General features: G+C 42.8%; 1 protein-coding gene across 1 annotated transcript; it reads left to right on the top strand.

Moving 5' to 3' along the window:
- The first annotated feature begins 12,163 nt into the window (after positions 1 to 12,163).
- LOC131009877 (uncharacterized) lies at positions 12,164 to 13,191 on the top strand. The gene is made up of 3 exons (XM_057937280.1): positions 12,164 to 12,413; positions 12,537 to 13,098; positions 13,176 to 13,191. The coding sequence occupies exons 1-3, from the start codon at positions 12,164 to 12,166 to the stop codon at positions 13,189 to 13,191; spliced, it is 828 nt and encodes a 275-aa protein (XP_057793263.1).
- The last annotated feature ends 2,885 nt before the right edge of the window (positions 13,192 to 16,076 follow it).

Genomic DNA, 16,076 nt, shown 5'->3' with positions numbered 1-16,076 from the left:
ATTTTTCAAGTTATTTAAATTTTATTTTGTGCTTTGCATATTAATTTTAAAAAAAATACGAGAGTGATTCCTCTGCCGAGTGATTCCTCTGGCGAGAGTGATTCCTCTGCCGGGTGATTCCTCTGGCGAGTGATTCCTCTGCCGGGTGATTCCTCTGGCGAGTGATTCCTCTGCCGGGTGATTCCTCTGGCGAGTGATTCCTCTGCCGAGTGATTCATCTGGCGAGTGATTCCTCTGGCGAATGATTCATCTGGCGAGTGATTCCTCTGGCGAGTGATTCCTCTGCCGGGTGATTCCTCTGGCGAGTGATTCCTCTGCCGGGTGATTCCTCTGGCGAGTGATTCCTCTGCCGGGTGATTCCTCTGGCGAGTGATTCCTCTGCCGGGTGATTCCTCTGGCGAGTGATTCCTCTGCCGGGTGATTCCTCTGGCGAGTGATTCCTCTGCCGGGTGATTCCTCTGCCGGGTGATTCCTCTGGCGAGTGATTCCTCTGCCGAGTGATTCCTCTGGCGAGTGATTCCTCTGCCGGGTGATTCCTCTGGCGAGTGATTCCTCTGCCGGGTGATTCCTCTGGCGAGTGATTCCTCTGCCGGGTGATTCCTCTCCTCTGCCGAGAGATTCGTCTGGCGAGTGATTCCTCTGGCGAGTGATTCATCTGGCGAGTGATTCCTCTGGCGAGTGATTCCTCTGCCGGGTGATTCCTCTGGCGAGTGATTCCTCTGCCGGGTGATTCCTCTGGCGAGTGATTCCTCTGCCGGGTGATTCCTCTGGCGAGTGATTCCTCTGCCGGGTGATTCCTCTGGCGAGTGATTCCTCTGGCGAGTGATTCCTCTGTCGAGTGACTCCTCTGGCGAAAGCTATCTCGCTGCTCCCCGTGATTTCCCTGGTATCACCATTCCTCTGCTCTGACAGAGAAATCACCTTTCCCCTGCTCTGGTGCGGAACTAACTTTAGAGAGAGAGAGGAGTCAAAGCAAGTGGATAAACATAGTTAACGGATAAGATATTATATGCAAGTGGATAATTAAGCATGTGTTATTTATCCAATACTTGATGGCTAAGTAAATGGGGTTAATAAAACAACACCTTTCTCTTTCATCCCTCATAACAGACGTCTCTTTCCTCTCTCTTCTCTCTCTCCTCTCTCGACTGTCATCACCCAACACCATTGATGAGGTTACTCCACCCTTCTTGGCACATTCATTATCCCTTCGGTAAGAAGTTAAACCATCAACTCCTCATTCAAGCAACAACTAGAACGAATTTCAACCGAAACCTCTTAAGGTTCCCTCTTGAGCCCTTATCTCATTTACTCAACTGTAAATTCAAGCATATCAATGGTGTCATTCCAGTAAACCAACATACCAGTATAAGTTTTGCAAGTGCATACACTCTGTTCGTTTATAATTTTACAAGCATGACATGAAATTGCATTTTTATTTTGCAATAAAGTATTTATGATTTAATTGGTTTTATTTATAATTCCAATTACTAAAGAAAGATGAGTAAGAATATTGTTGGTGTTCTTAACTCAAGAGAAAACGTTTTCAATTATTTATTCTTTAAATTTTGAAAACCCGGCTAAGTGAATCATAGAATATTAAGCACTTCACCGTGACTTAAGATTAGATTCAAGGAGACCTATTGAGAATAGTTTTCTTGTAGGCTTTGAGCAACAGGAGGATTAGCACTGCTATTCCGATTCAGAGATAACGTTAAACGACTGGCTTTGCCTATACAGGTGGGCTTATTTTTCCAAATGTATGATTTAGCTATTGAGCTTAAATGTTCGTGAAAAATAAACTGTTTATCCAATAAAATGTTTATGTGCACTATGCTCTGTTTAAGGCTCGCCACAACGAATCAATTGAGGCTCTCTTATGACCTAACACGTTATTTGAGAATTGTGTACACTGTTAGCTGACTCGGTGGGTTGATCTCCATTCGGGCACTAACTAAGAGGCGTTATAAGGGTGCTTGCTGGATGTGTTCCGAAGCATGTAATATAAGGGCCTGTCTGGGTAGCATCCCGAGGTCAAAAGTAAACTTGTCTGGGTTACGCCCTCAGTTCAAGTAATGGGAGAAATGGATCCGTCGGTGGCTAAAAGGTCTGGGATCACAGCGAGTAACAGAAATGAGTGTGACATCTGCGCGCAAAACTAAGTACATATATATCTATATAAATGAAATATTTTAACATGCTTAGAAGTTCTTTCACTTTAAAAACCTTCTAAGTCATGTCAAGTACGATTGGATAAACTGTTCTTCAGATTATGAAATGTTTTAAAGTTGCAGCCCACTAAGTACATTAGTACTTAGCCCAAATATTTTCAAATGTTTTTCAGGTTGATGGCAGGTGTTGACGGGGAGAGCTGAGGCTAGAGTTCAACTCCGTGTTTTGACTTCCGCTGTAGTACTAGCCTTTATTTGTCTTTCGTTTCCTTGACTTAAGACATTTTGTTATGACTCTGAATGATATCTTTTGATAAGCTTAAACTCTTGACTCTTAAGCATTTTGATTAATGAATGTTGGTTATTCGAAGCATGAAACTAAACTTGTGATCCTGAAGTTGTAATGTTTGTTGATGGATTAGTATCGTTTGGATATCTGTCTTTCTTCATCCAAAGGGGCGAAGCCCGATTTATCATCCCATTATACGTATTTTACAAGGTTTTTCCCTTGTTCATTTCAATGATTTAGTTGCACCTCAGTTATACTTATTCCTTCAGAAATTGGGGTGTGACAGAGTAGTATCAGAGCATAAGTTTTCTTTCATGTCTCTGATAACCAAAAGCTTTTAATGATTAAAGTCTAGATTAGTACCTCTAGACTTCTAAGAAAGATGTTGAACCTCAGCTCGCCGTCACACTGCCGCAAGTAAGATACGTTTTAAAAGTTTCAAAGTTATTAAATATTTTGAGAATTTTCAAGAAGTGCGCGCTTTCAATGAATGATGCTATGTGAATTGTTTAACGCTTTCCATATGCTATAAGTTATGAATTGCAAATCGCTTTCATATTGTTATTTTGAGTCTTCGACTCATATAACCAATGTTATATCGTGTTAGGGACTACCCGAACCCTTAACGATAGTTTCGTGTTTGGGACTACCCGAGCCCTTAACGAATCAATGATAAACGGTCGAGTTTGATTCCTTGAATCTTTCCGGCAAAAGCAAAGTTTTTAAAGAATGGGACATTTATTGTCCACGTGTTTTAAAGGTTTCAAAAGAAACAAACAAATGAATGAACGAATGAGAAAGTTTATGTTATCGTTTTAGGTTCACTGCCTATACGATCAGAATGTTAGGTCCTCTTACGAACGGTTTGAGTACCACCCAAGAATGCCTTGGGAATGTTAGTCGTGATAGGCTTGATCGATTTAAGTAAGGACTGGTAAGATAGAGACGTTAAACATAGATATGTTATAACGTAGAAGCAATGAGATGAGATTAAGAATTCACTAAAGTACTCCACTAAGTTAAGATCAGTTTCCACATAGAGTTAGCCTTCACAGGGTTACACTATAGAAGCAATATACCTTGGGTATATCTATGTATGTATACATGTATGCATGCATGCGGAATGAGTCTCACATTTGTGTTGATATCGTCCGTTAATCAGAATGGCAGATGCACCGAGAGGACGCGGTAGGGGACGAGGACGTGGTCGCGGACGCGGCAGGGGTTTTATCCCTGAACAGCCTATCCCTCAAGTAGCACCTGAGCGTACTGCTGAGGAAAAGTTTCGTAAGGAAAAACCTCCAACGTTTGATGGTCTAGGCGATCCCGCGGACGCCGAGAAATGGGTTAGAGCAGTAGAGCGAATCTTCGGCTACATCCGTCGCGATGACGAAGACAAAGTGACTTGCGCGACTTACCAACTGGTAGACGAAGCCGACTTCTGGTGGGAGTCAGTGAGGCGCACAATGACTGAAGAACAGTGGGAAAATTTCACATGGGAGGATTTTAAGAATGAGTTATACGAGAAGTACATACCGGGATGCTATAGACAGAAGAAACAGAACGAGTTCTGGAATTTGAAGCAAAAGGCTGGGACAGTAACTGAGTATGATAGGGCCTTTAACCAACTGTCAAGGTATGCTCCACTCTTAGTGGATACTGATGAGAAACGCGTAGAGAAATTCAGGAACGGACTGCGCCACGAGATATCAATCTCCCTAGCAAGTCAGGGAGGTCTCACTTACGCACAAACACTGAGCAGGGCTCTCACCATTGAGTCATTGCTACCAAGGGAGAAAGAAAAAGCTCCGGGACAGTCTGGATTTGTACCACCTTAAGATGGTGGTAAAGGAAAAAGAAAATGGAACGAGAGAATGGGTGGAAACCCTGGAAATGGAAATGGATTTGGAAAGAAACCATGGGCTGCCAACCAAAATCAGAATCAGCCTCAGAACCAACAGCATCAAGCAATTATAAAAACACCTTGCCCAAAGTGTCAGAAACTCCATCTGGGAGAATGCCTGAGAGGAATGAATGTCTGCTTTACATGCGGAGAAACTGGGCACTATGCTCCGGCATGTCCAAGGAAGAGAGGAGGAGCACCGCAACAGCCACAGAACCAGGGTCGTGGAGGACATCGGGGGCCACCCCAAAATGCTAGGGCATATGCCCTTAACCAAAATCAAGCAACGGGAAACCAAGGAAACTTGGCAGGTATGATTAATGTCTTTGACGTACCGATAATAGCTTTGTTTGATACTGGAGCGTCCCACTCTTTCATTTCACATGCTGCTTGTAAGAGATTAGAACTGACACCACAATTGGCTGAGACAACTTTAGAGGTTAGCACCCCTGGTGGTGGAAGATTGGCTATTAAAGACGTTATCTCGAACTTAGAGCTGAACATAGGTGCTGAAACGTTTAAGGCAGAATTGTATGTCATCGCTATAATAGATTTTGACATGATCCTAGGGATGGACTGGCTCACTCAAGTCGGTGCCACCATACTGTGTAACGAGAGAAAGATCTCTTTCCAATCCGCTGGAAAGGAGAAAGCAAGTTTTCATGGCATAAGAATGGGAGAAAGAGTACCAGTGATTTCAGCAATGAAGGCCATGAAGATGATAAGGAAGGGAAAATGTCAGGCTTTCCTAGTCAGTTTGACAGGAGAACATGAAGTAGAGAAAACGATCGAAGAAGTTTGCGTGGTTCGAGAGTTCAAAGATATATTTCCTGAAGAATTGCCCGGTTTGCCACCAGACCGACAATTAGAATTCACGGTAGATCTGGAACCTGGAGCAGCACCAGTGTCTAAGGCACCATACAGAATGGCCCCGCCGGAGTTACAAGAATTGAAAGTGCAACTACAAGAATTGTTGGACCTAGGTTTCATACGACCTAGCGTATCACCGTGGGGAGCACCGGTCCTTTTCGTCAAGAAGAAAGATGGCTCACTAAGGATGTGTATCGATTATAGGGAATTGAACAAGCTCACGATAAAGAATAGATATCCTCTTCCGAGGATAGACGACATGTTCGATCAGTTGAGAGGAGCCGGTGTGTTTTCCAAAATTGACCTAAGATCTGGTTACCACCAACTAAGAATGAAAAGAGAAGACATCCCAAAGACAGCGTTTTGAACGCGTTATGGACATTACGAGTTCACCGTGATGCCTTTTGGTTTAACGAATGCCCCAGCAGTCTTCATGGACCTGATGAACAGAGTTTTCCATCAGTATCTCGATAGTTTTGTCTTAGTGTTCATTGACGACATCCTCATATACTCTAAGACTGAAGAGCAACACGAGGAACACTTGCGCATCATACTCGAAACCCTGCGTAATGAGAGACTGTTTGCCAAATTCAGCAAGTGCGAGTTTTGGTTGAAGGAAGTGATGTTTCTCGGCCACATAGTGTCAACTGAAGGAATCAAAGTAGACCCCGCCAAGGTCGAAGCGGTCAAGGAATGGAAGGCACCATCAAATGTCAATGAGATTAGAAGTTTCCTCGGGTTAGCAGGTTACTACAGAAGATTCATCGAAGGATTCTCAAAATTGGCCAGGCCAATGACTCAGCTTTTGAGAAAAGGAACTAAATACGTTTGGTCTGAAGCGTGCGAACAAAGTTTTAAGGAGCTCAAGACTAGGCTGACTACTGCGCCAGTGTTAGCAATACCAAAAGAGAATGAAGAATTCGTGGTGTACACTGACGCCTCGAAACTAGGATTGGGTTGCGTGTTGATGCAAAATCAGAAAGTGATAGCATACGCGTCTAGTCAATTGAAGCCCCATGAGCTTAACTACCCAACTCATGATTTAGAACTAGCAGCCGTCGTGCACGCACTGAAGATTTGGAGACACTACCACTATGGAGTTAGGTGTGAGATCTTTACAGATCATAAGAGTTTGAAGTACTTCTTCGAGCAAAAGGATTTGAACATGAGACAACGAAGATGGCTCGAATTAGTAAAGGATTACGATTGCACCATCAGTTACCATCCAGGAAAAGCGAATGTAGTAGCTAACGCCCTGAGTCGAAAGACGAAGGCTAAGCTAGGGTATTTCATCACCCAGCAGAAGGAACTAATTCGTGACTTCGCCTCCCTCAGTTTAGAGATTGTTCATCCTCCGAACACAGTATCGGGTTGTGTAGCTGCCTTGATAGCTAAACCTGATTTGAGAAAAAGAATTGTGCAAGCACAAAGAGAAGATTGGTTCTTGGAGAAGATGCGTCTCGCTGCAAGAACGAATGAAACGAAAGGATTCTCTGAAGCACATGATAACGCACTTATGGTTGGTGAAAGATTGTGTGTGCCACATAAGGAAGAATTAAAGAACGAGATTATGAGCGAGGCTCATGATACTCCTTACACTGCACATCCAGGCAGCACAAAGATGTACCAGGATTTAAAGAAAATCTTCTGGTGGAAAGGAATGAAAAGAGATGTAGCGTTGTTTGTAGAGCGATGTCTCGCTTGTCAACAAGTAAAGGCCGTGCATCAGAGGCCGTATGGAATGCTGCAACCACTACCAATCCCCGAGTGGAAGTGGGAACACATCAACATGGACTTCGTAGTGAGCCTACCGAAGTCGGCACGTGGAAACACTGCAATTTGGGTCATAGTGGACCGATTATCAAAGTCAGCGCACTTTCTGCCAATTCAAATGACTTTTGGATTGGAGATACTTGCAAAGTTATATATCAAAGAGATAGTACGCCTTCACGGTGTACCTGTATCTATCACGTCAGATCGTGACACCAGATTCACATCGCGTTTCTGGAAAGGTTTACAAGAAGCAATAGGCACTCAGCTGAATTTCAGCACAGCGTACCACCCTCAGACTGACGGGCAGTCAGAAAGAACAATTCAGATTCTAGAAGATATGTTGCGAACGATTGTCGCAGACAAAGGTGGAAGTTGGGAGGATTTGTTACCTCTCGTGGAATTCGCTTATAACAACAGTTATCAAGCAACAATTGGAATGGCTCCATATGAGGCTTTGTATGGCCGAAAATGTCGATCACCACTTTACTGGGATGAAGTGGGTGAAAGAAAGCTGTTAGGTCCTGACCTGGTCCAACAGATGGTTGAGAAAGTCGACCACATCAAGCAAAGAATTAAAGAAGCTCAAGATAGACAAAAGTCTTACGCTGATAAACGCCGATCAGAGTTAGAATTCAATGTTGGGGATCGAGTTTTCCTCAAAAGTTTCTCCCTCAAAGGGAGTTATACGTTTCGGGAAAAGGGGCAAGTTACGACCCCGTTATATAGGACCTTTTGAGATCCTAGATAAGATAGGCCCCGTAGCCTATAGGTTGGCTTTGCAGCCCAGTATTGGAGACGTGCACAATGTGTTTCATGTCTCTCAGTTAAGAAAGTATGTGTTTGATCCAAAACATGTGATTAAGCACGATGAAGTAGTCCTAGCCCAGGACTTAAGTTATGAAGAGAAACCAGTCCAGATACTTGATCGCAAGGTTCAAGTTCTACGGAACAAGAACATTGTTCTTGTCAAAGTGAAATGGAACCATCACGGGATGGAAGAGGCCACATGGGAACTTGAAGATTCAATGAAAGTCAAGTATCCCGAGCTAGATTACCAAGGTATGTAATTTCGGGGACGAAATTTTCTTTAAGGAGGGAGGGATGTAGTACCCCGTTTCCTCGAGCTAAGTTTAGAATAATTTTGAACTTAGATTTAAGATAATTCACGCCGGATTGAGGAAAAAGAATTTATTTAATTCCAACAAAAATGATTTACGAAAGCTTTTATAATTTTTCAAGTTATTTAAATTTTATTTTGTGCTTTGCATATTAATTTAAAAAAAATACGAGAGTGATTCCTCTGCCGAGTGATTCCTCTGGCGAGAGTGATTCCTCTGCCGGGTGATTCCTCTGGCGAGTGATTCCTCTGCCGGGTGATTCCTCTGGCGAGTGATTCCTCTGCCGGGTGATTCCTCTGGCGAGTGATTCCTCTGGTGAGTGATTCATCTGGCGAGTGATTCCTCTGGCGAGTGATTCCTCTGCCGAGTGATTCCTCTGCCGAGTGATTCCTCTGGCGAGTGATTCCTCTGGCGAGTGATTCCTCTGCCGAGTGATTCCTCTGGCGAGTGATTCCTCTGCCGGGTGATTCCTCTGGCGAGTGATTCCTCTGCCGGGTGATTCCTCTGGCGAGTGATTCCTCTGGCGAGTGATTCCTCTGTCGAGTGACTCCTCTGGCGAAAGCTATCTCGCTGCTCCCCGTGATTTCCCTGGTATCACCATTCCTCTGCTCTGACAGAGAAATCACCTTTCCCCTGCTCTGGTGCGGAACTAACTTTAGAGAGAGAGAGGAGTCAAAGCAAGTGGATAAACATAGTTAACGGATAAGATATTATATGCAAGTGGATAATTAAGCATGTGTTATTTATCCAATACTTGATGGCTAAGTAAATGGGGTTAATAAAACAACACCTTTCTCTTTCATCCCTCATAACAGACGTCTCTTTCCTCTCTCTTCTCTCTCTCCTCTCTCGACTGTCATCACCCAACACCATTGATGAGGTTACTCCACCCTTCTTGGCACATTCATTATCCCTTCGGTAAGAAGTTAAACCATCAACTCCTCATTCAAGCAACAACTAGAACGAATTTCAACCGAAACCTCTTAAGGTTCCCTCTTGAGCCCTTATCTCATTTACTCAACTGTAAATTCAAGCATATCAATGGTGTCATTCCAGTAAACCAACATACCAGTATAAGTTTTGCAAGTGCATACACTCTGTTCGTTTATAATTTTACAAGCATGACATGAAATTGCATTTTTATTTTGCAATAAAGTATTTATGATTTAATTGGTTTTATTTATAATTCCAATTACTAAAGAAAGATGAGTAAGAATATTGTTGGTGTTCTTAACTCAAGAGAAAACGTTTTCAATTATTTATTCTTTAAATTTTGAAAACCCGGCTAAGTGAATCATAGAATATTAAGCACTTCACCGTGACTTAAGATTAGATTCAAGGAGACCTATTGAGAATAGTTTTCTTGTAGGCTTTGAGCAACAGGAGGATTAGCACTGCTATTCCGATTCAGAGATAACGTTAAACGACTGGCTTTGCCTATACAGGTGGGCTTATTTTTCCAAATGTATGATTTAGCTATTGAGCTTAAATGTTCGTGAAAAATAAACTGTTTATCCAATAAAATGTTTATGTGCACTATGCTCTGTTTAAGGCTCGCCACAACGAATCAATTGAGGCTCTCTTATGACCTAACACGTTATTTGAGAATTGTGTACACTGTTAGCTGACTCGGTGGGTTGATCTCCATTCGGGCACTAACTAAGAGGCGTTATAAGGGTGCTTGCTGGATGTGTTCCGAAGCATGTAATATAAGGGCCTGTCTGGGTAGCATCCCGAGGTCAAAAGTAAACTTGTCTGGGTTACGCCCTCAGTTCAAGTAATGGGAGAAATGGATCCGTCGGTGGCTAAAAGGTCTGGGATCACAGCGAGTAACAGAAATGAGTGTGACATCTGCGCGCAAAACTAAGTACATATATATCTATATAAATGAAATATTTTAACATGCTTAGAAGTTCTTTCACTTTAAAAACCTTCTAAGTCATGTCAAGTACGATTGGATAAACTGTTCTTCAGATTATGAAATGTTTTAAAGTTGCAGCCCACTAAGTACATTAGTACTTAGCCCAAATATTTTCAAATGTTTTTCAGGTTGATGGCAGGTGTTGACGGGGAGAGCTGAGGCTAGAGTTCAACTCCGTGTTTTGACTTCCGCTGTAGTACTAGCCTTTATTTGTCTTTCGTTTCCTTGACTTAAGACATTTTGTTATGACTCTGAATGATATCTTTTGATAAGCTTAAACTCTTGACTCTTAAGCATTTTGATTAATGAATGTTGGTTATTCGAAGCATGAAACTAAACTTGTGATCCTGAAGTTGTAATGTTTGTTGATGGATTAGTATCGTTTGGATATCTGTCTTTCTTCATCCAAAGGGGCGAAGCCCGATTTATCATCCCATTATACGTATTTTACAAGGTTTTTCCCTTGTTCATTTCAATGATTTAGTTGCACCTCAGTTATACTTATTCCTTCAGAAATTGGGGTGTGACAGAGTAGTATCAGAGCATAAGTTTTCTTTCATGTCTCTGATAACCAAAAGCTTTTAATGATTAAAGTCTAGATTAGTACCTCTAGACTTCTAAGAAAGATGTTGAACCTCAGCTCGCCGTCACACTGCCACAAGTAAGATACGTTTTAAAAGTTTCAAAGTTATTAAATATTTTGAGAATTTTCAAGAAGTGCGCGCTTTCAATGAATGATGCTATGTGAATTGTTTAACGCTTTCCATATGCTATAAGTTATGAATTGCAAATCGCTTTCATATTGTTATTTTGAGTCTTCGACTCATATAACCAATGTTATATCGTGTTAGGGACTACCCGAACCCTTAACGATAGTTTCGTGTTTGGGACTACCCGAGCCCTTAACGAATCAATGATAAACGGTCGAGTTTGATTCCTTGAATCTTTCCGGCAAAAGCAAAGTTTTTAAAGAATGGGACATTTATTGTCCACGTGTTTTAAAGGTTTCAAAAGAAACAAACAAATGAATGAACGAATGAGAAAGTTTATGTTATCGTTTTAGGTTCACTGCCTATACGATCAGAATGTTAGGTCCTCTTACGAACGGTTTGAGTACCACCCAAGAATGCCTTGGGAATGTTAGTCGTGATAGGCTTGATCGATTTAAGTAAGGACTGGTAAGATAGAGACGTTAAACATAGATATGTTATAACGTAGAAGCAATGAGATGAGATTAAGAATTCACTAAAGTACTCCACTAAGTTAAGATCAGTTTCCACATAGAGTTAGCCTTCACAGGGTTACACTATAGAAGCAATATACCTTGGGTATATCTATGTATGTATACATGTATGCATGCATGCGGAATGAGTCTCACATTTGTGTTGATATCGTCCGTTAATCAGAATGGCAGATGCACCGAGAGGACGCGGTAGGGGACGAGGACGTGGTCGCGGACGCGGCAGGGGTTTTATCCCTGAACAGCCTATCCCTCAAGTAGCACCTGAGCGTACTGCTGAGGAAAAGTTTCGTAAGGAAAAACCTCCAACGTTTGATGGTCTAGGCGATCCCGCGGACGCCGAGAAATGGGTTAGAGCAGTAGAGCGAATCTTCGGCTACATCCGTCGCGATGACGAAGACAAAGTGACTTGCGCGACTTACCAACTGGTAGACGAAGCCGACTTCTGGTGGGAGTCAGTGAGGCGCACAATGACTGAAGAACAGTGGGAAAATTTCACATGGGAGGATTTTAAGAATGAGTTATACGAGAAGTACATACCGGGATGCTATAGACAGAAGAAACAGAACGAGTTCTGGAATTTGAAGCAAAAGGCTGGGACAGTAACTGAGTATGATAGGGCCTTTAACCAACTGTCAAGGTATGCTCCACTCTTAGTGGATACTGATGAGAAACGCGTAGAGAAATTCAGGAACGGACTGCGCCACGAGATATCAATCTCCCTAGCAAGTCAGGGAGGTCTCACTTACGCACAAACACTGAGCAGGGCTCTCACCATTGAGTCATTGCTACCAAGGGAGAAAGAAAAAGCTCCGGGACAGTCTGGATTTGTACCACCTTAAGATGGTGGTAAAGGAAAAAGAAAATGGAACGAGAGAATGGGTGGAAACCCTGGAAATGGAAATGGATTTGGAAAGAAACCATGGGCTGCCAACCAAAATCAGAATCAGCCTCAGAACCAACAGCATCAAGCAATTATAAAAACACCTTGCCCAAAGTGTCAGAAACTCCATCTGGGAGAATGCCTGAGAGGAATGAATGTCTGCTTTACATGCGGAGAAACTGGGCACTATGCTCCGGCATGTCCAAGGAAGAGAGGAGGAGCACCGCAACAGCCACAGAACCAGGGTCGTGGAGGACATCGGGGGCCACCCCAAAATGCTAGGGCATATGCCCTTAACCAAAATCAAGCAACGGGAAACCAAGGAAACTTGGCAGGTATGATTAATGTCTTTGACGTACCGATAATAGCTTTGTTTGATACTGGAGCGTCCCACTCTTTCATTTCACATGCTGCTTGTAAGAGATTAGAACTGACACCACAATTGGCTGAGACAACTTTAGAGGTTAGCACCCCTGGTGGTGGAAGATTGGCTATTAAAGACGTTATCTCGAACTTAGAGCTGAACATAGGTGCTGAAACGTTTAAGGCAGAATTGTATGTCATCGCTATAATAGATTTTGACATGATCCTAGGGATGGACTGGCTCACTCAAGTCGGTGCCACCATACTGTGTAACGAGAGAAAGATCTCTTTCCAATCCGCTGGAAAGGAGAAAGCAAGTTTTCATGGCATAAGAATGGGAGAAAGAGTACCAGTGATTTCAGCAATGAAGGCCATGAAGATGATAAGGAAGGGAAAATGTCAGGCTTTCCTAGTCAGTTTGACAGGAGAACATGAAGTAGAGAAAATGATCGAAGAAGTTTGCGTGGTTCGAGAGTTCAAAGATATATTTCCTGAAGAATTGCCCGGTTTGCCACCAGACCGACAATTAGAATTCACGGTAGATCTGGAACCTGGAGCAGCACCAGTGTCTAAGGCACCATACAGAATGGCCCCGCCGGAGTTACAAGAATTGAAAGTGCAACTACAAGAATTGTTGGACCTAGGTTTCATACGACCTAGCGTATCACCGTGGGGAGCACCGGTCCTTTTCGTCAAGAAGAAAGATGGCTCACTAAGGATGTGTATCGATTATAGGGAATTGAACAAGCTCACGATAAAGAATAGATATCCTCTTCCGAGGATAGACGACATGTTCGATCAGTTGAGAGGAGCCGGTGTGTTTTCCAAAATTGACCTAAGATCTGGTTACCACCAACTAAGAATGAAAAGAGAAGACATCCCAAAGACAGCGTTTCGAACGCGTTATGGACATTACGAGTTCACCGTGATGCCTTTTGGTTTAACGAATGCCCCAGCAGTCTTCATGGACCTGATGAACAGAGTTTTCCATCAGTATCTCGATAGTTTTGTCTTAGTGTTCATTGACGACATCCTCATATACTCTAAGACTGAAGAGCAACACGAGGAACACTTGCGCATCATACTCGAAACCCTGCGTAATGAGAGACTGTTTGCCAAATTCAGCAAGTGCGAGTTTTGGTTGAAGGAAGTGATGTTTCTCGGCCACATAGTGTCAACTGAAGGAATCAAAGTAGACCCCGCCAAGGTCGAAGCGGTCAAGGAATGGAAGGCACCATCAAATGTCAATGAGATTAGAAGTTTCCTCGGGTTAGCAGGTTACTACAGAAGATTCATCGAAGGATTCTCAAAATTGGCCAGGCCAATGACTCAGCTTTTGAGAAAAGGAACTAAATACGTTTGGTCTGAAGCGTGCGAACAAAGTTTTAAGGAGCTCAAGACTAGGCTGACTACTGCGCCAGTGTTAGCAATACCAAAAGAGAATGAAGAATTCGTGGTGTACACTGACGCCTCGAAACTAGGATTGGGTTGCGTGTTGATGCAAAATCAGAAAGTGATAGCATACGCGTCTAGTCAATTGAAGCCCCATGAGCTTAACTACCCAACTCATGATTTAGAACTAGCAGCCGTCGTGCACGCACTGAAGATTTGGAGACACTACCACTATGGAGTTAGGTGTGAGATCTTTACAGATCATAAGAGTTTGAAGTACTTCTTCGAGCAAAAGGATTTGAACATGAGACAACGAAGATGGCTCGAATTAGTAAAGGATTACGATTGCACCATCAGTTACCATCCAGGAAAAGCGAATGTAGTAGCTAACGCCCTGAGTCGAAAGACGAAGGCTAAGCTAGGGTATTTCATCACCCAGCAGAAGGAACTAATTCGTGACTTCGCCTCCCTCAGTTTAGAGATTGTTCATCCTCCGAACACAGTATCGGGTTGTGTAGCTGCCTTGATAGCTAAACCTGATTTGAGAAAAAGAATTGTGCAAGCACAAAGAGAAGATTGGTTCTTGGAGAAGATGCGTCTCGCTGCAAGAACGAATGAAACGAAAGGATTCTCTGAAGCACATGATAACGCACTTATGGTTGGTGAAAGATTGTGTGTGCCACATAAGGAAGAATTAAAGAACGAGATTATGAGCGAGGCTCATGATACTCCTTACACTGCACATCCAGGCAGCACAAAGATGTACCAGGATTTAAAGAAAATCTTCTGGTGGAAAGGAATGAAAAGAGATGTAGCGTTGTTTGTAGAGCGATGTCTCGCTTGTCAACAAGTAAAGGCCGTGCATCAGAGGCCGTATGGAATGCTGCAACCACTACCAATCCCCGAGTGGAAGTGGGAGCACATCAACATGGACTTCGTAGTGAGCCTACCGAAGTCGGCACGTGGAAACACTGCAATTTGGGTCATAGTGGACCGATTATCAAAGTCAGCGCACTTTCTGCCAATTCAAATGACTTTTGGATTGGAGATACTTGCAAAGTTATATATCAAAGAGATAGTACGCCTTCACGGTGTACCTGTATCTATCACGTCAGATCGTGACACCAGATTCACATCGCGTTTCTGGAAAGGTTTACAAGAAGCAATAGGCACTCAGCTGAATTTCAGCACAGCGTACCACCCTCAGACTGACGGGCAGTTAGAAAGAACAATTCAGATTCTAGAAGATATGTTGCGAACGATTGTCGCAGACAAAGGTGGAAGTTGGGAGGATTTGTTACCTCTCGTGGAATTCGCTTATAACAACAGTTATCAAGCAACAATTGGAATGGCTCCATATGAGGCTTTGTATGGCCGAAAATGTCGATCACCACTTTACTGGGATGAAGTGGGTGAAAGAAAGCTGTTAGGTCCTGACCTGGTCCAACAGATGGTTGAGAAAGTCGACCACATCAAGCAAAGAATTAAAGAAGCTCAAGATAGACAAAAGTCTTACGCTGATAAACGCCGATCAGAGTTAGAATTCAATGTTGGGGATCGAGTTTTCCTCAAAAGTTTCTCCCTCAAAGGGAGTTATACGTTTCGGGAAAAGGGGCAAGTTACGACCCCGTTATATAGGACCTTTTGAGATCCTAGATAAGATAGGCCCCGTAGCCTATAGGTTGGCTTTGCAGCCCAGTATTGGAGACGTGCACAATGTGTTTCATGTCTCTCAGTTAAGAAAGTATGTGTTTGATCCAAAACATGTGATTAAGCACGATGAAGTAGTCCTAGCCCAGGACTTAAGTTATGAAGAGAAACCAGTCCAGATACTTGATCGCAAGGTTCAAGTTCTACGGAACAAGAACATTGTTCTTGTCAAAGTGAAATGGAACCATCACGGGATGGAAGAGGCCACATGGGAACTTGAAGATTCAATGAAAGTCAAGTATCCCGAGCTAGATTACCAAGGTATGTAATTTCGGGGACGAAATTTTCTTTAAGGAGGGAGGGATGTAGTACCCCGTTTCCTCGAGCTAAGTTTAGAATAATTTTGAACTTAGATTTAAGATAATTCACGCCGGATTGAGGAAAAAGAATTTATTTAATTCCAACAAAAATGATTTACGAAAGCTTTTATAATTTTTCAAGTT

This window comes from Salvia miltiorrhiza, chromosome 2, assembly GCF_028751815.1.
Source record: "Salvia miltiorrhiza cultivar Shanhuang (shh) chromosome 2, IMPLAD_Smil_shh, whole genome shotgun sequence".
In the NCBI taxonomy this organism is placed as follows: Eukaryota; Viridiplantae; Streptophyta; class Magnoliopsida; order Lamiales; family Lamiaceae; genus Salvia; species Salvia miltiorrhiza.
The sequence above is the reverse complement of the archived record's forward strand: the minus strand, read 5'-3'. Positions and strand labels throughout refer to the sequence as shown.

Coding starts and splice junctions, on each gene's coding strand:
- LOC131009877 (XM_057937280.1), top strand. CDS start 12,164: ATGGGTGGAAACCCTGGAAATGGAAATGGATTTGGAAAGAAACCATGG. Junction 12,414..12,536: donor GCAACAGCCACAGAACCAGG/GTCGTGGAGGAC, acceptor TACCGATAATAG/CTTTGTTTGATACTGGAGCG.